The following is a 23,426-nucleotide window of genomic DNA, read 5'->3' on the forward strand; positions in this document are numbered from 1 at the left end:
ATCACTGTCAGTGGAGTGAATGGTTAGAAAGAAAAGTGGAGTTATTGGAGAAAATGACCAATTTTGTTGCTATAGCAGACATTCTATCTGTCACTATTACTCTATTCGAGAACTAAAATACTAGCCTTGCTTAATACCAACAATATTTTATTTTCGCACGATTGATGTTACGGCAGACTATTAAGAATTATTAGTATTTGAGGTTAGACCAATTCAACCTTTCATTAGATTTGGAAGAACCTAAACATGTTCAGCTCATAAAGGGATCAATTTCCCCCTATATGGGGATCAAGTCTCCCGCAAGTTTTGAAAATGCCAAATTTTCTATCTTTCGGCAAAATGGATTTTTCGGTAACTTTCATGAACAAATAATTGCTTCCAATGACGTTTTTGAATAGCTTATTAAATTCTTTAGCAAGTCCATCAAGAAGCGTGCAAATCTGTGCATGTTACATCGAGAAATATCCTAAACAAAAAGTGGGGATCATGTGTGTCCAGTTTCCCCTACTGATCAAATGGTGTAAAAGACATGAAATGATTTACTTTGGTATTTGAAGCAATTTTTCCTAGATCGCTCTACGTATTACTAGCGTACAAGGTTTATGTCGACTATGTAACGCACTGGCTTCACGCTTCACGTGTCAACCCTACTCAGCTTTGTGGTTAATAAAATATTTGCATGCGTGGCCTGAAAATTTTATTTGAAATTCAAAAATATCACTCCGCTGCTGAAACCTTTTCACCGGATCAATAATTTATTCAAATAAATGCTCTGTGATGTATTTTTGAATCTTTATTTAAGGGTGCAAATATAAATAAAAGGAGTACAAAGTAGAAAACAACGAATAAGTAATATTTGTAGTAGCTATTGTATTGCCTAAACTGCGGTTTTGAGCTGAGTATTGATTATAATGCCCGACAGAAGGTAAGTATAAATACATTATAAATGATAACTCTTGTTGTGGACTGTTTTCCGCGTTGTCGAGATGTGTTTTGATAAAAACGAAATAGCTGGCAATTAATATTTAGTTTTTCGTAATTTATTTCAGATTCAGCCTGTCTACTCGAAAGAAAAAAAGCTAAGAACACGTGCTGTGATTCAGAGAGTTCAACAATCTCGCAATGCAAGGACAGTTGCTTCATTAAAATAGATTATTGTTATCGTCCGCCACGGTTTACCTTGGTTAAAAATGTTATGCCTTGTTAATTTTTTCTCGAGTAACACTGTTCTATTTATAAATAACGCTTCATATCATCTGTTCTTCATTCTCATCTCTAACATTATTCTAAGCTTGTTGCTTTTGACAGGGTATAACAGTGCTCAGTGCCACTTGTAAGATTTCTATCATGTGAAGGGCTTACATCCTAAAAAATATGTTCAAAAATTTATACATTATAGTAAACGATAACTTAAAAAGTAGGAATTCTCAGAAAAAATGATAAGTCAATTTATTTTTACTACCACTAGAAAAAAAATCCTCTTAGAACGAAACCACCTTCTTCTGTGTCTTGAATCGAACCATTCCGGTGGTCACCTTGGTTCCCGCCTGATCGGTGGTGGTGGCCGGGATCAGATCATCGCAGGACGTTTCCGCGAGAACCTTCTTCAGATGGGCCGACCGGCGAGCGCGGGCCGCCTGTTTCTCCTCGAAATCCAGCATCTCCTGGTCCAGATCGGCCAGCCGGGCCCTGGTGGCGTTGGCTCGCTTCGCCGCGAACGATTCCGCCGTTTCGTCCTTCCACTTGAGGGCACTCTTGGAGTCCAGCGAAGAGCTGCTATCGGTTACTGCTCTAATCTACGGTGGACAGGGGGGAAAAGGTGTTTCAAGGCGGGCAGGTTCGATTTTTGAGGATCAGTGAGGCGGATCGGGAAAAAGCTACTGGTAGGTTCCCAAAGCTTGCCGATTCTGAAGCACTGATTGATATTTCAGCTGGAGTGGCATATTTTTTAAGGCGATTGAGTGAGGCAGGTGGCGGAATAGATAAGCGTAAAAATTAGTGGTTATTAGCAGCCAAAGCACGGAGACGACGACTTAGAAAATTAGTACGGATCTTTGTATTAGACTTTAGCTAAGCAGTACTTTACCTTGAGAGTTTTCCTCACGGATTGCTTTTCGGTGGAAGCGAGATCGCTGGAATCGTCATAGCTGGACAACTTTTCCGCCAGTTTCTTGGCGGTTTGTTCGCTCAGCTTAGATCGGGTTTCATTGCGAACCTGTTCCAGTGTATCGTCGCTCTGGAGCTGATTCAGAATGTTCTTGCTTGCGCGGATTCGGTTCAACGTGGCTTGGACCTGCAAAGAGCGAGCAGTTACGAATCAGTTGTGCATTTAAAAATAAAAGTTTGTCGGTGCGAATAACCGACGGTTTGTGTGGGCAGATGGTTTTAGCATCGTTCGCTATCCCGCATTAGATCTGGTGATTGAACTCGATGAGTTGTGTTTTTGTGTTGCGTTCAACTGTTGGCATGAGTAAAGAATGTCCGCGAAGAATGTCGAATCGTGATCAAAGCCAAATAATTAAATATAATCAAGTATAAAGTACCGCATTGCATCCATTCTAGCGCGATCTCAAAATGTGGAAATACCACTAGAATTGAAACAAAAATATAGAATGATTTGTGCTTTCATGCTAAGGTAATTTTGAAATCAGATTCTGACGGGATGATTCTCAAGTAATATATTACGGGGTCCAGCGATTGAAGTGCCACATTAGAATAAACAGATAAATTGATCAAAACAAAAATATTTCATTTCAATTTCATTCAATTTCACAAGAAAACATATAACTTTTTGAACGTCAACATCAACTTTTTCGTCCATGAGCTTAACCACTCGTCATAGAGGATCGAGGAACGCATCGAACAAGGCCCGCAGATGCTCTTGTGTTATTCTACCAGATGCCACTTCTAGATGTCGCTTTAGGACTTGCACAAAAAACATGATGTTTTAGAGCAGACGCAACCTCCACCGTACTCCAGACAGTGAAATCCAAAGGGTTTTGCTGGCCGCTCTTAGCTCAAAATGAACCCTGAAAACCTCTTAGTTAGGTTTTCTTCACTTTTTGAGCCGGCGTCTAATCTTGTCGTCCCCTGGTATCAAAATAACGACGTGCCCGCGATTCGACAACGTTTTGAGGAAACAAGTTTCCTACATATTTTGTATTATATTATTTTTACTCACTCATTTTTACTTACGCAAATCAATTGCCGGACCCTGTACAAGAATATTAAATATTTCAGGTTTCTTTCCTTTCACTCTTTAATTTGTTTTATTATTGAATATGGAAGGATTAGCTGGAAACAGGATTCCAATATTACCTATCTACCAAAAAAAGCATTGAGCAACAACAGATTGATCATATTTTTGACCGCATAAACAAAACGCTATTTCAGGTTGTCTTTTTATGCCAGCCAATTGCATGAAAAAATGTTCCAAAAAAAAAATATTTTGATTAACTTTTGCTGGCATTAGACAACTGTAACGAGTCATATTTCATCCGCTCGCCAATAAATGTCTGCATTTTTGTACACTTGGTACAACTCGTGATTCAAAGCGTCTGCACCATTCATTGTTTTGACCCACACAGCCGCCAAGCATTGAACGCAATATTTTTCGCTCTGAGAGTTCGATATTCTGCATCTCTTCACGTCCATGCTTCATGACCGTATAGGACTGGATAAATCAACGATGCGTACAGAGCTAATTTTGTCCATGTCTGTAAGCCGTGAGACTTTAGCTGGCTACGCAAACCGTAAGAAGCCCGACTTGCAGCAGCAACACGTCTTTTCAATTAGCCGCTGACATCATTATCACATATAATATATATGATTCGTTCACAACCTCAAATGCATCCCATCCATTTCCATCTCGGGACCAAAACCGTTTGCCTTAATAACTGCCATCCATCAGATACTTAGTTTATTATCAAACCTGTTATTTCAGTCTTCCATTCTAAAGGAAGAAAGACCTCCTCCACTGCTCTGCGATCTATACCAATGATGTCGATGTCTTCCGCAAAACCAAGGAGCATGTAAGACTGGTTGACGATGGTTCCGTTTCTTTGCATAGGAGACTTTTCAGAGCTATGTTGAATAGCAGTAAGAGAGCGTGTCGCCCTGCTCCAGTCCATCTAGCGTTACGAACGCATTTGATGTCTAATCAGATATTCTGACTCTCGATTTGAACCCATTAAGCGTCGTACGATCAGCCGGACAGCCATGTTCCAGCAGCCACAGTTCGTTCCGTTTCTTTGAGTCGTACGCTGCATTTAAGCCCACAAACAAATGATGCGTCCGCAAGTCTTACTCCTGGAATTTATCAAGGGTTTGTTGCAAAGTATACATCTGATTCGTTGATGATCGTTCATCTCGAAAATCGCTATGGTATTATCTGACAAAGGTGTCTGCAATCGGGCGCAGTCTGTTAAACGAAAATCGAAAGAGAACCTTGTAGGTGGTATTGAGGAGGGGGAAGGGTCGTTTGGCCGAACCCCATTCGGCCGAAAGCCATTTGGCCGAATGCCACTAGGCCGAACATACCATTAGGCCGAATAGGTCATTTGGCCGAAAAGTTCGTTTGTCCGAATGGGATATTTGGCCGAAAGGGTCATAAGGCCGGAAGGGTCATTTGGCCGAAAGGGTCGTTTGGCCGAAAGGATCGTTTGACCGAAAAGGTCGTTTGGCTGAAAGGGTCATTTGGCCGAAAGGGTCATTTAGCCGAAAGGGTCATTAGGCCGAAATGGTCGTTTGGGCGAAAGGGTCGTTTGGCCGAAAGGATAATTTAGCCAAAAGGGTCATTTGGCCGAAAGGGTCATCAGGCCGAAAGGGTCATTTAGCCGAAAGGGTCATTTGCCGGAAGGGTTCTTTGGCTTAAAGGGTAATTTGGCGTAAAGGGTAATTTGGCCGTAAAGGACGTTTGGCAGAATAGGTCATTCAGCCGAATAGTTCATTTGAAAAGTGAGGAATTAATAATGAGAAGAGAAACGTCTCACTTCTAAGGTAACCGTACCCTTAGTGGAGGTAGCACCAATAGTGGAGGTAGCACCAATAGTGGAGGTAGTGGGGTTTTAATGAGATTTATCATATTTATAGGCTTTACGATGGTTTCAGTTGATGCTTTAAATATCCTGTTAAATGCAACTTACTTTAAGATTTCGCTTGAAAAACGATTGAAAACAATGATTTTCCTTAACAAAATTGACTCCCTTGCACCTATAGTGGTGTAACTGTACCAATAGTGGCGAGTCTCATAAGAAACCAATGGATAGCACCACTATAGGAACCAAAATTAATTTTTACCTCCACTAAAAGAACAATGTACCCATAGTGGTGCAAGCAATATTTGGTAATTGTTGATGTTAAATGACATCTATCTCATTTTTGTTAGCAAATTTAATAGTTTATCTATTGACTAAGATAATAAAGCAGTAAATTTCCCATAAATATTAATTTTTTAAAAATATTTTCTTTTGAGGATCTACTAATACCTCCACTATTGGTACCGTTACCCTACTTCTTCATTTTTCTCTTTTCACTGTAAAAAGCGAGAAGCGCGAAATGAGTAGTGACGCCTCACTACCCACTTCGCACTACTCATTTTCACAGTGAGAAGTGAGAAATGAGGAGTGAGAAGTGAGACAAAGCTTTGTTGTTGGTTCACTTTTGTAGCTTGTTTCGCATGTGCATTAAAAAAAATGATTCCCGGATCGAACATGTTTGAAGCTTGTTTACATAAAAAGCAATAAATCTTCAAAAAAACGAAATTACGCTAAATCACATAGGTAATAAAGGTACTATTAAATAAACGCGCTTAAAACACGAAGGTCCTCACATCAATGACATCTGAAAAATGCCGACCGTCCACTAAAACATAATCGGCTCAAAGAACATCTTCAAATAATCGGGTTTGTAGTTGGATGGTGCGAATACATTGTTCAAGCTATAGTTGAAGAACCTGACGCTACCGAGCACTTTGAGACCAACTCCATGTTCCGCCGTTTTGGCGCTACTGTAGTAGATGTGATACTTGAATGAGGTAACCGCATTTGAGTCTACTGCGCGGAATTCCCGTTTATTTGTTCCTCGCCATCGGACTTTTGTAGCTTCAACGCTGTTCCTTGCCGCTACAAACTGGGTGTTTCGTTCACTTCCCGCAACATTTACATTTTTGGCAGTGCCAACGATATTTTGAGCACGACGAGCTCGATGGTCTAGTGGCTATCGCTTCTGCCTTATAAGCAGGAGGTCGTGGGTTCAATTCCAGGCTCGTCCCTTTCCTACTTTGTATTTCTATCTTAGTTATTTCTGTGTTTCACGTTCTACCAAAACGATTCCTACTGTTATAACCTTCCACACAAACCCAAAAACCTCCCGCGGCATCTATGAGAGGTCGTAGAGTTCTCTGCATCTTTCTTAAAGTAGATGTCCAACAAACCATCCTTCCCTTTCCTCAGCATTCGCAAGGACGTGGCCAGGACAGATCTCGACTATTGGAGAGTACATTGCTTCCATCTAAGAGATAGTGGTTAGTCCCAAATCAATATCTGTGGTAACGGATGAAGGTGATATTACTTTCATACAATAAAGCTTGATTCACTTAGTATTTGGCGGCACGAAATTAGACATTTCTTTGCCGAAAAAGCACATAAAAAGGTGATTTAGGTTTTATTATACATGGAATTTAGTAAACTTTGAAGGAAAAAATATCGAAAAATTATTTATTGGCATTTCAGATGGATTCTCGGACTTTTCTCTCAATACCACTTGTTATTTTTTGCACAGCAGAACGGTCAACTTGATCTGCCATTTTTTCACACCACATCTTCATATGAGATGGTTTTCTGATTGTTTTGCACCATTTCTTAAGTAACCCTCTGATAATAACCTAATATTTTTCGTTTGGACGAAAATTTGGGCATTTTTGTGGGTTGATAGTTTTTTCAATAACGTCATTATCATTCGGTTCATACCATTCCATTACATCCCGTAATGGCAGTTTGTTAAGTAAGGCCAAAGCAATACCGGACAGTCGTGTGATTGAATGGATGGCAAAAATCGATCTAAAGATACTCCTCCTTGTATGATTGCCCATTTACGGTCGCTCCAGTGATGAAAACTTTAGTTTTCTTTCCACAACTGTGGATGCTTTGACATACCATCAATTTGTGGGCAATTTTGCCTGCATAGACATATTTGAATTTTCCTGGGGCATTACCCTTCCGTTAAGCAAGGTAAAACTTGTGCCCTGGGTATTGAAAGTCCATTTTAATCTTAATTTCATCGCCCATCAAAATACATCAATTGTATTTCGTCAGAAATTGCCCGACCAACATGCTTGCACGATGTTTAGCAACCAGGTTCTGTTTCAGGGTCCTGTTATTGACATCATACGACTTGAAAACTTCGCGCCAGCAGATTATTTGAGCTGTGCTATACGCGCAGTGAACCTTTTTCGCTAAATCACGAAGGAAATCCCAGAATTGTTCCGAACTGCTCTTCAGACTTTCACTTGTAGTTTCTAGCCGTATGTTCCATTTCTACGGTTGTTTTGTTCCACGCGATCCAGCAATAGTGTTTCTCGATAACGTTTGACAGTTGTTACAGTCAATTTTAGTAATTTTAAATACTTTGAAATCATTCCTCCTGACCATGTTGGATTTCCAACGTGAATGTGCAAAATTTGTTCCCATCTCTCGCGTTCCATTTCCAATAACTTCTGAACGTGAGCATCAATACTGATGAAACATTCACCATAAATTAAACAAACCTCCCGCAACGAAGTGATGTATTTTACTTCTCGGTACGGGCAGTAATTGGAATGAAACGGCCAAATACTAAGTGGATCAAGCTTTAGTCTTGGCTTGTACCACCTACGAATTTGTGCGAATTGCTCAACGCTAATGCTAATGCTAATGCCAACGATATTATGCGCACGCGGATATGAACGTAATCTGCCGTCAGTGTCGTTCTTCGCTGGGCCAGCTCAGTGGGTTTCACTATGAACGCCAGAACGTGCATTGGAGCATGGAGATGGAGACAACAGCTGTTTGGGCCTAGTGTCAAAATGGAGGACATCCCATTCCCAACAAAAAAATCGTCAAGATTCTTATAGTGTCTATCAGAGCTTTTCCTTGCTACTGCGGTCATATGCTGGCAAGCCGCCTATTACGCCGCTAAAACTTTAGAAGAATTTAGGATCCCTTCCTTCTCTAAGGGGACCAGATGCTGCACACGATGGCCGGCATCGGTATCCTTCTCCCGTGACGCGAGTTGCTATGGCAGTACCACGATTGAATTTGCTTTTCTAACGAATGAAAAGATTAGTGATCGAAATGGATATGTTTCCTCTTTTCACAAAAAATCAACTTTATGATTTTCGCGTAATCTCCGGCGATGGAGATCTGAAATCTCGCGCCTTGATCTGAGGAACCTTAAACTTGACTCTTTCATATAGCTCTGGTCTATGGACGAGCGGAACTAGTTAATTCACGCGCCGTGGTGTGAAGTTCAGGTGTGGATACTAACTTAGTTTTTCCTAAATTTCACTCAACCAGGTAAGTTAGCGATTGAGCCTAACGTGTGTCATAAGCTTAAAGTAGTAGTGCACTGACATTGGAGGCCAAAGGTAATTCTGGGTGAAATAAGTGTGCTTGGTGTGCAAATTGTAACCGTCTTGTGACCGGATGATTGTTGACAGATTTGTGGCAAATGTTGAAAATGTTTATCACTTTTTCACAGGTGGATTTACTGGCGAGGTTGGCCCTGTAACAATAATGAATGGCTTTCTATTCGAACGCGATCGATGATGATAATGGTCACCAAGGAAACAGTGGCGTCGTTGGTGGAAATCAGCACTGAATACCGATGTTTTTCTTTGCACGACCTTCCAGTCGGGAAGTCCCTACGCTCCCCTGCCAGCCAACTCGTTTCCCTCCCATCTTTTGAGAAAACTTGAACCCTCCCTAAAAGGGTCTCACAGGTCGGGCATCCCACAAACGTAGAAGATTGTCTCCTTCGGGAATGGTACTTAAGTCATTTCTCCCTAGCAGCACACATGTTCCACATAGGTTACTACAGCTGGTATGTGACTAGATATAGTCACAATCAAGTTGCTGCAACCGACTTGTTCCGGGAACTGGTGAGGCAGACATGTTGCATCCCTGGCATGGAGCGAGAAGCTGGCACCCTTTCAAAGCCAATATTAACAACTCCATAGCGCACAACTTCCGAAGAGGTGACAACTCGATCGGTGGCGCATGGATCCTTTTCAGGTCGTGGGCTAGGCGTCTGAGTCACCGGAACCAAGATGATTTTATCGGATAGACTCCCGCACACCTGTACTAAAACTTCTGCTGAAGCAGTTGCGGCTACTGGAAATATTTTAGTTGGATGCGTCAAGTCTAAGTGGGTGTTCAACAATCATGAAGTTAATATGGGAAAAATCAACTAAATCTATGGGAAAATTCAAACTTTCCACTATTTTACCTCTAGGTGGCTCTGTACTGTAGTCATTCAATCTCGCTCATTAGTGGCATTTACAAGCTTTACGTTATTATTACGAAAAGGCACCCGAAAACCGGGAGAGGGATCGCAGTGTGCCGCGCGCGAGTATTGACGTTAAAATTTTTGCTCCCGTGATTTTTTTCTTCGTTAGGACCACTTGGCGGATTTTGTGCAGTTTCTTCTAAAAATGAAAAGAAAATGCTCCATTTCAGCATTCTGGCCATTTTTGGACTGAAGGAAATACGGCGTTTTTTTCGGTTGATTTTCGCATTGCGTGACGTTATATCGCGATCCGTACGAAAGATGACCAGTGCGTTTGGGGTCATAATCGGGGACCATATAGACAGGAAACCGATCTGATCTAGCCACGGGAGTCGTAGTTTGTGTAACATGGATTTCTTAAAAATTCGATTACGTATTTAAAATTTTTTTTCTGTTTTTTAAGTGATTTCTACTCCCAAAAAGTTATTGAGTTATATTTATTTTATATGAAAGCTTGTTTAAGAAAGTTCTACCGGTTGATACGCGGTGAGTTTGTTTCATCCTAAAATTCCTACATCTTTTTCTCGCATTTTGTACCATCACTTGATAGTGTAGACGCTGTGGATTCCAAGGACGAGCGGAGACACGGTTGAGTCATTTCGATTTACTGTGTTTTTCCATTTTCTCACAGTGTATCACGCGGATATGACATCCGTGATTTAAATTGCATTCGTGACCACATACTCGTTTGGCTACACTAACTGGTCGGGGTTCTGCCAAAACACACCAAGCGCCAACAAAAAATCACCTATTTTTCTGCTCAAGCTTTCGTTTATTGGATTTAATTGATCGCAAATCGTATCGATCATCCCCCAACCTCATAACTGAGGACATCATTCATCAAAAATATACGTACGCACTGATATGAAATGATTCCCGTTTTCCTTGTGCGAACAAAATTTTACAAGTCAGTTAAAAAGCCGCTTGGTGCCGTTTGGCTGAACCCAGACCAACTGACAGTTTGTTTGGCTACTCTCGCCTTCGCCTCGGCTCGTCTGTGGAGTGAATTCCTGTGAATTCCATAGGCAATTCTACAAATCTATACATTAACAGATCAGTTGTTCCCTATATAGAAATAATTGAAATCAATTTCGATGCTAGTTTTCTTTATTAAGATTCTTTAAACAATTTTCACTATTAAACCTATATATCAAATTGTTTTGTGAGAAACATAGTAGAACATGTAATGACAAATATGGCGTCTCACTACTTTTCCATGCTACAAAAAATCAAGTATACGTTTTCATCACGGTATGATATATGTTGAAAATATTACAGGCCAGTTTTTCTTTTCTTTTCTTGCGCGCAGAACGATCCCACGATCACCAAAATGTATTGTTCTACGTTGTGCGAATATACAATAAATTAATTAACAAATACATAACGATCACGCGATCTTCGATAAATTTTGTTCTGTTTTGTATGGGTGAATAAATTAATTAGCAAATCAAATATAAGTGCGCGTCCGATCGTGTTTCCTCTAATAAGCAGAACAATCGCGCGATCATTTATATATTTGGTTCTGCGTTGTACGGGTAATTAAATTAATGACAAATAAAAATTTAGTGCGTGTTCTATCGTGTTTTTATTAGTACGCAGAGCGATCGCGCGATCATCGATATATTTTGTTCTGCTAAGTGCGGTCGATGAGTCGATTAACTAGTGTGCGTTCGATTGTGTTTTATTTAAACTTCATCAATGAAAAAAACTTTATTTTATCCCCTGGGAATGAAAATCTTTGTTTTCAGGAAATATATGTCTTGAAAAAAGATTTTGAGATTTTTCAAATAAGTGTGGCATAGCTTAAAGCTTACCGCCACCCAGATAGCACATTTCAATCAAACTTGATTGGAGCTTGATTGTGACCGAATGCAGTCACATATGCAGCATTTGACCATAAGCATCTATGCTACTTGGGCACCTACCTGTCCAGGAAGCCTATCTTCGTCTGCCAGTGTCATATCCGCACTTCAAAGAGAAACGCCCAAGCACCTCTGGATCCAACACGTTTTGACCGAATTTAACCTTAACTTGGGTCCCGGCCACTGTAGAGTACCTGGCAACAACACGGGTGACCTCCGGAGTAGGGGCAGTAGGGTAGGGGCTGTCCACAAACCACGTAATTTTACAAAATATCATATGTGATTGGACAATCAAAATCGAAATCAAATTTAATCCTCTGTCCTCTGCTCCTGAAACCAAAACTCCAAGTCATTTAATTCAATTTCTGTTGAATTTGATTCCTCCTAGAGGTGTGCACCACCGCTGCCGACACTTTTGCATCGGCGCGCTACTGCTTAAAATATGTCACACATCTGACCTACAATTATTCACGCCGGTTCAAATTTGTATAAAACCGAAGAATTTTTAGAATTTCCGTGAAAGTTAGAATTATTTTCCAAGGTAATTTTATGTTTAAATGGACATTCCGAAACATTTACCTTGGAATTTTGGAATGGTTTCCTACGTTTCTTGCTTGCAGATTTGGAGCAATTTCCTGAGGAGTTTTTTTTTTATTTAAAGACATTCCAAAGAATTTTCCGAATAATTTGCGGTGGAAATTATAGAGAATTTTCAGTTGAAATTTTGGTGAATTTCTCGTAAAAATTTCGAATAATTTTTCAAGAAAATTACAAAAGCTTTCTTACAAAAATGGCAAACATTTTTTTACGGAAACTCAAAGAGTTTTTGGTGGGATATTCAAATAATTTCTCGTGGAAATTTTCAACAGTTTCTTTGGAAATTCCTAAGATTTTCCATCGATCATTCCAAAGAATTTGCATTAGTACTCCCGAAGAAATTGCCCTAAAATATACGAAGAATTTCCTATGGAAATTTCGAAGAATTTCGCTTATATATCCGAAGAATTCCTCGCGAAAATTCCGAAGAATTTCCGCAATTAAGAAAAAATTCCCGGGGACCTCCCAGAAAATCTCCAGTGAAGGGTTTCTCGCGGAAATTTTGAAAATTATAAAGAATCACGAGGAAATTTAAAAAAAAGAATGCAATAAAATCCAAAATGAAATTTTGAAATTTTCTCGAAAATTTTTATAGAATACTCCGTAGAATTTTCCTGCTCAGCACAGAAGAATTTCCTGGGAATATCCATATAGTTTTAGGCCGTAGTTCAGACTAATACTTCAGTGAAATTCATTAGATTATTTCGATGAAGTCTTGCAACAACTTTTGGGAAGATCCTAAGTGAAATCGAACAAGTGAACTTTGCACATAGCTTCTGTATAAATTGTTTTTCAAAAAAAAATAAAAATAAAAAAGGTCTACGTAGACTTTTAGTATACCCCCCCCCGTCCCCCTTCGTAGACTAACGTAGACTTTTTCGAAACCCCTCCCTCCCCCTCAAGAGTCTACGTGGTTCATGGACAGCCCCGTATCAGAACCAGCAATTTCCGTCAATTGTCCTTTTGAGGGACGTTAAAACCTAGAGAAGGGAGACAGTACCGCAGGGGGCAGCAGGGACTATGTTCCATCCATTACCCCCTCCAAAGTGATGTTGAATAGCAGAAACGAAAGACTACCACCTTGAAGTAACCCTCTGCGCGTTTCAAAGGGATTCGAGAATGCCCCTGAAACTCGAAGTACACACATCACCCGATCCATCGTCGCCTTGATCATCTCTATCAGTTTATACGGAAAACCGTTTCCGTGCATTAGCTGCCATAGCTGGCCCCGATCAATTGTATCATATGCGGCTATGAAGTCAATAAATAGATGATTTGTGGGGATGTTGTATTCATGGCATGTTTGCAATACCTGACGTACGGCGAACACCTGCTCCGTGGTAGCGTTCACCCATAGATCCCGCCGGGTACTGCCCCACGAAATCTCTTGCAATTGATGTTAGTCGGCGGTATAAAATTTGAGAGAGTACCTTGTAGGCGGCATTCAGCAATGTGATTGCTCGGTAGTTGCTACAATCCAGCTTATCGCTCTTTTTGTAGAAAGAACATACTTCACCTTCACCTTCACCTTCACCTCCTGCGGCAGAATATCATCCTCACAAACTTTGGTAATCAAAAAATGCAGCGCACTCGTCAGTGCCTCACCAACGTGTTTAAACAGCTCTCCTGGTAGTTGGTCAACTCCAGGAGCTTTGTTGTTTTTCAGCCAGCAGATCTCCTCCTGGATTTCCTGGAGATTCAGGGCTGGAAGTCGTATGTCCAGAGCGCGTGCTCCTAGGTTCATTACCATAGCGCCACCTTCGTATGGCACATCGACATTCAGGTGCGCTTCGTAGTGCTGCCACCACCTTTGGATCACCTCACGCTCGTTCGTCAGAAAGATCCCGTTTATGTGAACGGTTCAACTACTCATAGAACTTTCGTGCGTTATCAGCGCGGTACAGTTGATCCGTCACTTCACGGTCTCGATCTTCCTGTTGGCGCTTTTCCTCCGTTTGTATCGTGCCTCGTTCGCCCTCGTGCGGTGTTGCAGCAATCTCGCCCATGCTGCGTTCTTCTCCTCAACTAACTGCTCACTTTCGCCGTCATACCAGTCGGTTCTTTGATCCGGGGGCACCGTGCCTAGTGCCGTGGTTGCGGTGCTTCCAATGGCGTAGTCTTGTGCTAGTCTACCGTCTTGTAGCCACCCAACGTTTAGCCGCGGTGGACGACTCCGACGCGTGTTGTACACCGTCCAGAGTTCTGAGCACAGACATACTGCAACGAAGTAGTGGTCGAATTCAATATTCGCGCTGCGGTAAGTTCGGACGTTCGTGATGTCGGAGAAGAATTTTCTGTCGATTAGAACGTGGTCGATTTGGTTTTCCGTTTCTTGATTAGGTGAATTCTATGTAGCCTTGTGGATATTATTACGGGGGAAGAAAGTGCTTCGGATTGCCATACCGCGTGAGGCTGCAAAATGCATCGGTGGCCGTTGCCGTCCAATGACCAGTCTATACATTTCCTCCCTGCCTACCTGTGCGTTCATGCCGGCGTTGGCGATTTTGACGTCCCGCAGTGTGCATCCATCGTAAGTCTGCTCCAGCTGTCCAGAATGCTTCTTTCTCGTCGTCGGGTTTTCCTTCGTGTGGGCGTTTTGATTGGCTGCCACCAAAACGTGCGTCATCGCATCTTGACCAAAACTATGAAGCCGGTTTCCAGCTCGTTGTTGGTGCCACAGCTTTGGCTCGATGCCACTTTTCAATACTTTCTGTCCTATCCAGCAGATTTCCTGCAGCACTACGACCGACGTCAAAGTTGCGGGGATGTAATTCATCGTAGATTATCCTGTCGTAACCTGCGAAGCCGAGTTACTTGCAGTTTCATGTTCCAAGCTTCCAATCGTGATCCTTTATTCGTCGCCTAGTTCGTTGCCCATTGTATCTAGTCTTATTATCTTCTATGTCATTCGTAATGGTAGTTTTTAAAGGCGGTTTATTGGGCCTTTGCAAACCTATTGTCTCTAAGCAACCTAAAGAATCAGCTAATTGTCTCTCGACTCTGAACCGGCCACATGCGGATCTCACAATACTGTGCAGCACTACGTATGCCGATGTCACAAATTCCATGTTCTCAGGGAAACTTATGGAATACCTGCAAGCATCAAGGATTTCGGACGATGGTTTCAGACGATGCTGTCAGCATCACTGCCCTCGTCCTCTTCCTTAAGCATGAGGGCTATACAAGCACATCTTATTAGATTTTCAAAAGGTCGTGAGCCCCCCTTTTCCCGAACCAGGCAACTCGGGAGACTTAAGCCTCTTATAAACCTTGTTTACGGATTCGAACAAAGTTAAAGGGGGGCGGTGGAGGCGGTTGTCACACCTCCCCAATTCCAACATTGTCTATCTCTAAAATTCCCTGCTCGTTTCTTGCAGCACTTGCATTTTTGATTACGTTTTTCGGGATTGAATGTTTGTTTTTCGGTATGACAAGGACTGCGCTACCTAGCCACGTGATGTAACTTTCATCTTAAGAATAATTGACGTGACACCGCATTTGACCATCACCTTTAAATTGGCAGGATTCGATTACGCATTGCTTAGATTCAGCGGTGGCACTAGGCACACGAACGACGACTAAACACAAGCTGGCTAGAAGATTTAGCTGTGAAGAGATTGTTCGTAGAAAAGAGATCACATTAATTATATGTGACCAAATTCACTCACAATTAGGTTGCAACAACCAGATTCACTTGACTTATACTGCTTGGGTAGAACTCGAGCATCGGATGTTCAGAAAGGTGGCAGCGTAGATGGGTGGTCTTTAGCGAAACCAGCGAGAACAACATAGGTAAGCTACGCACCTCGCGGAACGAATGGATTACCGACCAATACTACCTGTCGGAAGATTGAAGAGAAGAATCAACGGCAGTAAAAAATCAATGAAGAATTAGAAATTCTTCATGAAAAATTTGAAAATTGCCAATAAAGAAATCGGAGTATGAGCAATAAATAAATATAAAATTTCCACAAATAATGCAAAATTTCCATTAACTATCAAGAATTTTCCACAAAACAATAATAAATTAACACTTTAAAAGCAAAAATTGCAATTATAAAAGAAGAATCCATAAAGAAATCAAAATACAAATTTCCATAAATAAAGCAATATTAGCAATAAATAATTTCAACATTTTTCTTAAAATAAATATATTTTTCCATAAAACATCAAAAGCTTTCTACAAAATACATAATCAATAAAAAGCACTAATTTATTTTAAATAAAAAAAATAAAAAAAGGATAAAAATTGATAAAATAAAAAATTTATGTTTTTCCATGGCTCTTTATTGTTTTTTTTTTGGGGAATGTTTTTAATTTTTGTGATAAAAATATATTATTTTGTGGATAATTTTGCAATTGTTTACTGTTATATTTATGAAAATTTTGTATTTTTTTTTCGTGAAACATTTTAATTTAATTTATTGATTTCTTCGTCTTGAATTATAAAAACTCCCCAGACTGCTCTTTTGAAATAAAACTCACATACGATATTAAGTTCGATGTGGCCGTACCAGAACCATTGATTTCTTTATGGAAAATTCTTCTAATATAAATGCAGTTTTGCTTTTAAAAGTGTTAATTTATTTTTATTTTTGTTTTGTAGAAAAATTGTTGATTGTTTATGGAAATTTTGCTTTATTTATCATGGAAATTTTATATTTATTTATTGCTCATACCCTGATTTCTTCATTGGTAATTTCATTTTTTTTTATGGAAAGTATTCATTTTTTAGGGGAAGTTTTTATTTTAGCCGAGAGTCAATGGCCGCGATAGAGCGGGCAAGAACCAGAGGAACTAAATGAACCGTTTGTTTGAGAAACTACATATGTAACATTTTTGGCCAACATGAGATTTTTATATATTCTGAATCCTCGTCCAAAAATACGTATTCTGGCAAAAAAAAACATTTTTTTTCGAAGTCATACTACAACTCGTTTTAATATTTGTCATCAACACATATTGTAGCTAGAAGTGTTAGTAGTTAGTTCCAATGAATGTTATCAATATGGGGACACTAATAATGGGGAACAGCCACAACCATCTATCTATAGATCTGGATTTTGGACATACATTTTGATCAAATATGTTTCCTCTCAACAACCAGTGAACTACCGAAACTAGAACATCTACATAACATAGACTGTGTGACAGCGAACGAAAAGCATGCCTGATTATTGTGTGTGAACGATTATGAAGTGCTCAGTGAATTGATTGATAAGTTAGAAAAAAGAACAACTGGACTGAGACTTTTCCTCTCTAGAAATATCACATTTTATTATCATCATTCCTGTAAATATTTCTTAGTTACAATGAGTATTGTTGCATAACTGGATTATAGGCTTACAATAAGAAAGTGTAAATACTAATTACGTTATATATTAGTTGTATACAACCTTTCATACAGAGTAGAGCACAGATAGAGCTGCGCAGATTTCGTTTGTTTTCAATCACATTTCATATAGAAGTACTTGATCGAAGGTTTACTTTTCTAAATAATGTTACCAATAATAACAAGCGCTTGTTACACAAAAAAAAACATATCGATTTCGACTCATGATTAGGAAATAAATTTTCGTTCGCGTGGATATTTGTAAGGTGTTTCGGCCCTAGGAAATTAAATTTTCTAACTACATACTTTTCGTGTGTGCACACTACAAATCAACATTCCTGGAATTGGCAAGGCAGTTGCTACAAAATCGTGCAAAAAATGGAATTTAGCATTAAGAGATAGTAGTTTGCTCGCGTAATAGACTTTTCCGTTGTACAGAAAATTTTGGAAACATATTGTAATCAAAACTGGGAGTGGTGTGATTAGTAAACAGTAGAGTTATACTCAAAACAGGTAGATAAGTTGGTTAAACATCAAAACATATTTTCCGGTTCACGCTTATCGTTTAGGAGCAACCACATCCGCAGCCAACGCTGTTGTAGTAGTCGTAATAGTCGTAGTAGGATCGTGGGATGTAGTGCGAATCGCTCGGCAGAGGGATCACATAAATGACCGAGTTGTCCCGGTTGACGCTCGAGCGTCTCAGCAGAAAACGTCTGTAACTTGAACCCACCTGCTCGTCGAAGTCGTTCTCCAGGGCGACGCTGGTGACCGGGGCCAGGCTGTGGCTGCGTAGCCGCTCCGAGCGCGAATCGATGACCGACTTCTCATGGATGACCTTGGAGGCACGGGAACGGGCCTGCGACAGCTCCTCGTCGAACTCGTCTCCGTTGAAGTCGAACAGTGGCTTGCTGGACAGGGGCGAGGCACGGCCCAGGCTGGTTTGCTCGCGGTCGACCGACCTGGAAATTTGGGGAATTAGAATTTAGTCTCGAGTTTTTTCTATTATTAACGTTTTTGGATGACTTGGAGAAAAATGAAGGCTAAAATGCATTTTCTTATCAAGGTTTCTTTATGTAAAATATTTTAAAATTCAGTTTCAAGATTATTCGTATAAACGACAATGACAATTCTGAAAACATCCTTTATTTTTAATGATGCGCCATTTCAAACACTAAAGCAGCTGAAGATGGCGTCTTCATCGATTTGGCTGTCGTCGGTGGAAGTGAAAATTTTCTGGCGAGATTATTTGGTTTTGTTCCTGTTGGTCATTGGAATTGAAATCGATTTTATACAAAATCAGGTGAATTTGAGTTAAATTTTCTTCAAGCTCACCTGATTGTTGCTACTTCATTATAACCAGATCAGCTGTTATTGCACAGAGAATCAACAGATCTTTGATTGGGACTAGCACACATCTTCAATGTACAAGTACTGGAGATCTCATTTGTTAGGTCATATTTGGCGCCTGCCACGTCAGAATGCAAGACAATGTAGGAAAGTGGGAGAAAATGATGATGCAATGACTCGCCCACTGCAAGCCGAATATACCTATGCACTTGCCACAAGTTCACGTGGAATTTGTTGGAATTTTTGGGTTAGGGTCGAGGGGCAGAGGTTCGTCTTGCTTAACGAGCTGCTAATGTGACAGATAGGAGAAAGCAACTGATAGAATTTCTTATTGGATGTAGGAAACAAGCTTTTCCGATCATTTCCAATTCTAGCATTTACTACTAGAATGGCCAAGTTAAAGGTATAGCATAGAAATGGAAACGGTATGGAAGTCCATTTCCAGTTCTAGCGATTGCTAGAACATGAGAAATACAGAGAAAGATACAAAGGAGGAGAAAATGGAACGGACCTGGGATTGAACCCACCCCAAGTAGCACATGCGACATCTTCCTAAAAGCACCTTCTTTCTATTCAGTTTCATTATAACGGTCAAAGCACGAAAAAGTTGTATCAATATGTCAAAAACGTTCGAATTGTGATCAATGTTTCATTTAAATTGCAATGCAGTACGTGTTTGACATTTGGAAACCAACCAACAAAGAATACTACACTTCATGTTGCAAACACGAAACAAAATCATTAAGTTGCATATTTTTTACCATGTAACTTCAATGCGCATTTTAAAATGTAATTGTTTGTTTAAATTAAGTTGCAGATAAGTTGAATGTGTCTTCATGTTTAATTTAGCATCGTTCAACTTTTTGACAACTTACATTTTTTTCCTGTGATGGTGCAATCAAGTAACAGGAAACCAGAGTACAAAATTTCATAATCGTATGGTTTTTATGGTGAGCCAACATGCAGTACCTTCGAAGTGTTGAATGGTGCTGTGGTAGAGTGATAGACTATCAATCATAAGATCCATAAACAGAATCCAGTTTTATATTTTTATTTTATTTTTTCCGCTGTAGTCTTTTGCAACATTATTGCAATTTTTCTGCAATCGAAGGCAGTTTCCGTTTTTTAGATTGCAAGAGAGTTATGTTTGATGGCACATACGCAAAGAATGTTTCTTTCTGAATAGTTGCAGCACAATTTTCAGTAGTGAAACAATTTGTGCTGCTTGGGACGACCTCCTGCGTATGAGGCAGAAGCAGTAGCCATATGACTACCAAGCCCGTTTGAATCTGAGTTAAATTTTCTTCATAGTGCACAACTCAATCGTTTGGCGACGACAGAAAGTTACCCTTCGATAGCAGAATCACCAGCACTCGAAACTGCTACCAGCGTCTTCGTGCTGCTGAGACTGCTCTGCTTGAAATCTTGTTCGACCGCTCTCTGTGGAATCCAGATCAAAATGACTCACGCTCGTCAGAAAGCAGCTTTCTTGTATTCAATAAAGTAAGTCCTTCAGTCCCGCCCCTTTGTGATCTGATACATGGGTGTAAATATTATGTGCACTCATTACGATTAATGAAAGGGCGGGGCTAATGAGATTACTTCGTAAGATTCAAGAAAGCTGCTTTTCGACGCGAGGCATTTTGATCGAGATTCTACAGAGAGCGGTTTCGAAGCCTGGGAGAGACTGAAGATTCAAAGCATCCTGTTTAATTTTTTGGGGGCAGCAGCGACTATGTCCAAGGGCTTGACGATCCCTCCCCAAGCCATCTGCGAGTTGTGGCACCTGCCTAGGATGTGGTGGGGTTTGACAGTGGGCCCTTAAATCTCTATAATAAGCTGCATGCATCCGAAGCGACCGTGTGCCGCTCAAATCGCACAAGCCCAAGTCCTGGTGTTAGGTGGGACGCTAAACAGCCCTGACACGATGGCCCTCCGACTAGACAGGAGGTTCGCGCAGGCCCAATAAGCCGCCTTTGAAACCAATCATTACGACATAGAAGATAATGAGACTCGATACAATCGGCAACGACCTAGGCGACGAATAAAGGATCACGATTGGAAGCTTGGAACATGGAACTGCAAGTCGCTAGGCTTGCGACAGGATAATCTACGATGAATTATTTCCCCGCAATTTCGACTTCGTAGCGCTGCAGGAAATCTGCTGGACAGGACAGAAAGTGTGGAAAAGCGGGCATCGAACGGCTACCTTCTACCAAATCTGTGGCACCACCAACGAGCTGGGAACCGGCTTCATATTGCTGGATAAGATGCGCCAACGCGTGATTTGGTGGCAGCCAATCAACGCAAGGATGTGCAAGCTGAGGAAAAAAGGCCGATTCTTCAACTATAGCATCATCAACGTGCACAGTCCACACGAAGGGAGACCCGACGACGAGAAAGAAGCGTTCTATGCACAGCTGGAGCAGACATACGAGCAGCATGGGCGAGGTTGCTGCAACACCGCACGAGAGCGAACGAGGCACGATACAAACGGGCGCGGAACAGACAAAACTCGATTTTTCGGAGGAAAAAGCGCCAGCAGGAAGATCGAGACCGTGAAGAGACGGAGCAACTGTACCGCGCTAATAACACACGAAAGTTCTATGAGAAGTTGAACCGTTCACGTAAGGGCCACGTGTCACAGCCTGATATGTGTAAGAACATAAACGGGAATCTTCTTACAAACGAGCGTGAGGTGATCCAAAGGTGGCGGCAACACTACGAAGAGCACCTAAATGGCGATGTGGCAGACAAGGGTGGCGGTATGGAACCTGGAAGCACGCCGCATACGACATACGACTTCCGGCTCCGAATCTCCAGAAAATCCAGGAGGAGATCGGCCAACTGAAAACAACAAAGTCCCTGGAGTTAACCAACTACCAGGAAAGCTGTTTAAACTCGGTGGTAAGGCACTGGCTAGAGCACTGCACTAAGTGATTACCAAGGTTTGGGAGGATGAGGTTCTGCCGCAGGAGTGGATGGAAGGTGTAAAGTGTCCCATCTACAAAAAGGGCGATAAGCTGGATTGTAGCAACTACCGCGCAATCACATTGCTGAACGCCGCCTACAAGTTACTCTTCTAAATTTTATGCCGTCGACTAACACCAATTGCGAGAGAGTTCGTGAGGCAGTACCAGGTGGGATTTATGGGTGAACGCTCTACCACAGACCAGGTGTTCGGCGAACATAAGGTATTGCAGAAATGCCGCGAATACATCGTGCCCACGCATCATCTATTTATCGACTTCAAAGCCGCATTTGATACAATCGATCGGGACCAGCTAAGACAGCTATTGCACGAAAACGGATTTCCTGATAAACTGATACGGTTGATCAAGGCGACGATGGATCGGATGATGTGCGTAGTTCGAGTTTCAGGGGCATTCTAAAGCTAAACGGATTGGACTAGCCATCAACACGACAGGAAATCGTACGTACTTTGGACTCCGCAAAACGCTCCGATCGAATAGAGTTCGCCGCGGTACCAAACTGACAATCTACAAGACGCTCATTAGACCGGTAGTTCTCTACGGACACGAGAGCTGGACGATGCTCGTGGAGGACCAACGCGCACTGGAAGTTTTTGAAAGGAAAGTGCTGCGTTCCATCTATGGTGGGGTAAACCACGAGTTGCATCAGCTGTTGGGAGAACCATCCATCGTTCACACCGCGAAAATCGGAAGACTGCGGTGGGCCGGGCACGTAACCAGAATGTCGGACAGTAATACGGTGAAAATGGTTCTCGACAACGATCGAACGACGGGAATAAGAAGACGAGGTGCACAGCCGGCAAGATGGATCGATCGTCTACTACATCCGACGTTTCGACCCTTGGTTTGGGCCTTCTTCAGAGAGGTCTACAAGATTTTTATTTTAATATTTGAATTCATGTTGGCATACATTCATTTTTAAATAAAAAAATCTTACTGTAGAAGTGCCGCTTTATGTCTATCTCCTATTGCTGGACGTTTAAATAGTTTTAGAGCTAGAGCTGTAATATGTGTCTGTTATTTTGTGTGTTGGAAACATATGGGTTATCATTTTTTGTAAATAGCTTCACGAGTAGAGGAAAATAGCTCAATAATATCAAATGTTGATAAGATAGCAAAATGAGATATGGACATGATTGATATAAGAGATAAAAGATCAGGCGACAATATCAATATTTTGCACTTAAATATCATGAGGATATCAAGATATGTTATTTGTAATAAGTGATCGATATCAAGTGCCATTAGTTTGTTCTTATCCATAGCATATCTTGATATTTAAATGATATTTCGGTGAAAAATTTTGATATTGTGGCCTGTTCTTTTATCTCTTATATCAATCAAGTCCATATCATGTTTTGTTATTCTGTTCATAGCTTCTGCCCGGGTTGTGATGCATATTTGTGGGTATGGTTTGTGGGTGTAATTCACCATTTCCCCGACAATTAATCGTCCAACAATAGGCGATAGACATATAGCGGCAGCCCTATAAGAAGATTTTTCTATTTTAAAAATGTGTGCCAACATAAAATTATATATTAAAATAAAAATCTTGTAGACCTCCCTGAAGAAGGCCCAAACCAAGGGTCGAAACGTCGGAGGTAGTAGAATCACTCCGCTTTATAAATTCTATGACCAGAAAAGCCAGAACAGAAAGATTATTGCTTAATCGTTTGGCGACGATAGAAAGTTGCCCTTCGGTAGCAGAATCACTAGAGCACATCGGTGGGAGATAAGGCACTAAATTTG

The 23,426-nt window shown here is 41.0% G+C and overlaps 1 protein-coding gene across 1 annotated transcript in view; it reads right to left on the minus strand.

Annotated features, from left to right (window-relative positions):
* Window positions 1-773: 773 nt before the first annotated feature.
* The window catches only part of LOC134210694 (uncharacterized), a 55,308-nt gene continuing 32,655 nt past the window's right edge, over window positions 774-23,426 (minus strand). Inside the window, exons 3-5 of the mRNA XM_062686907.1 lie at window positions 18,068-18,296; window positions 2,087-2,293; window positions 774-1,796 (exon numbers count right to left, since the gene is read on the minus strand). Of these exons, the coding sequence (XP_062542891.1) occupies window positions 1,482-1,796; window positions 2,087-2,293; window positions 18,068-18,296 (751 nt within the window). The 3' untranslated portion in view covers window positions 774-1,481. The remainder of the gene's footprint in view (window positions 1,797-2,086; window positions 2,294-18,067; window positions 18,297-23,426) is intronic.

Source organism: Armigeres subalbatus, chromosome 2 (genome assembly GCF_024139115.2).
Source record: "Armigeres subalbatus isolate Guangzhou_Male chromosome 2, GZ_Asu_2, whole genome shotgun sequence".
Classification (NCBI taxonomy): Eukaryota; Metazoa; Arthropoda; class Insecta; order Diptera; family Culicidae; genus Armigeres; species Armigeres subalbatus.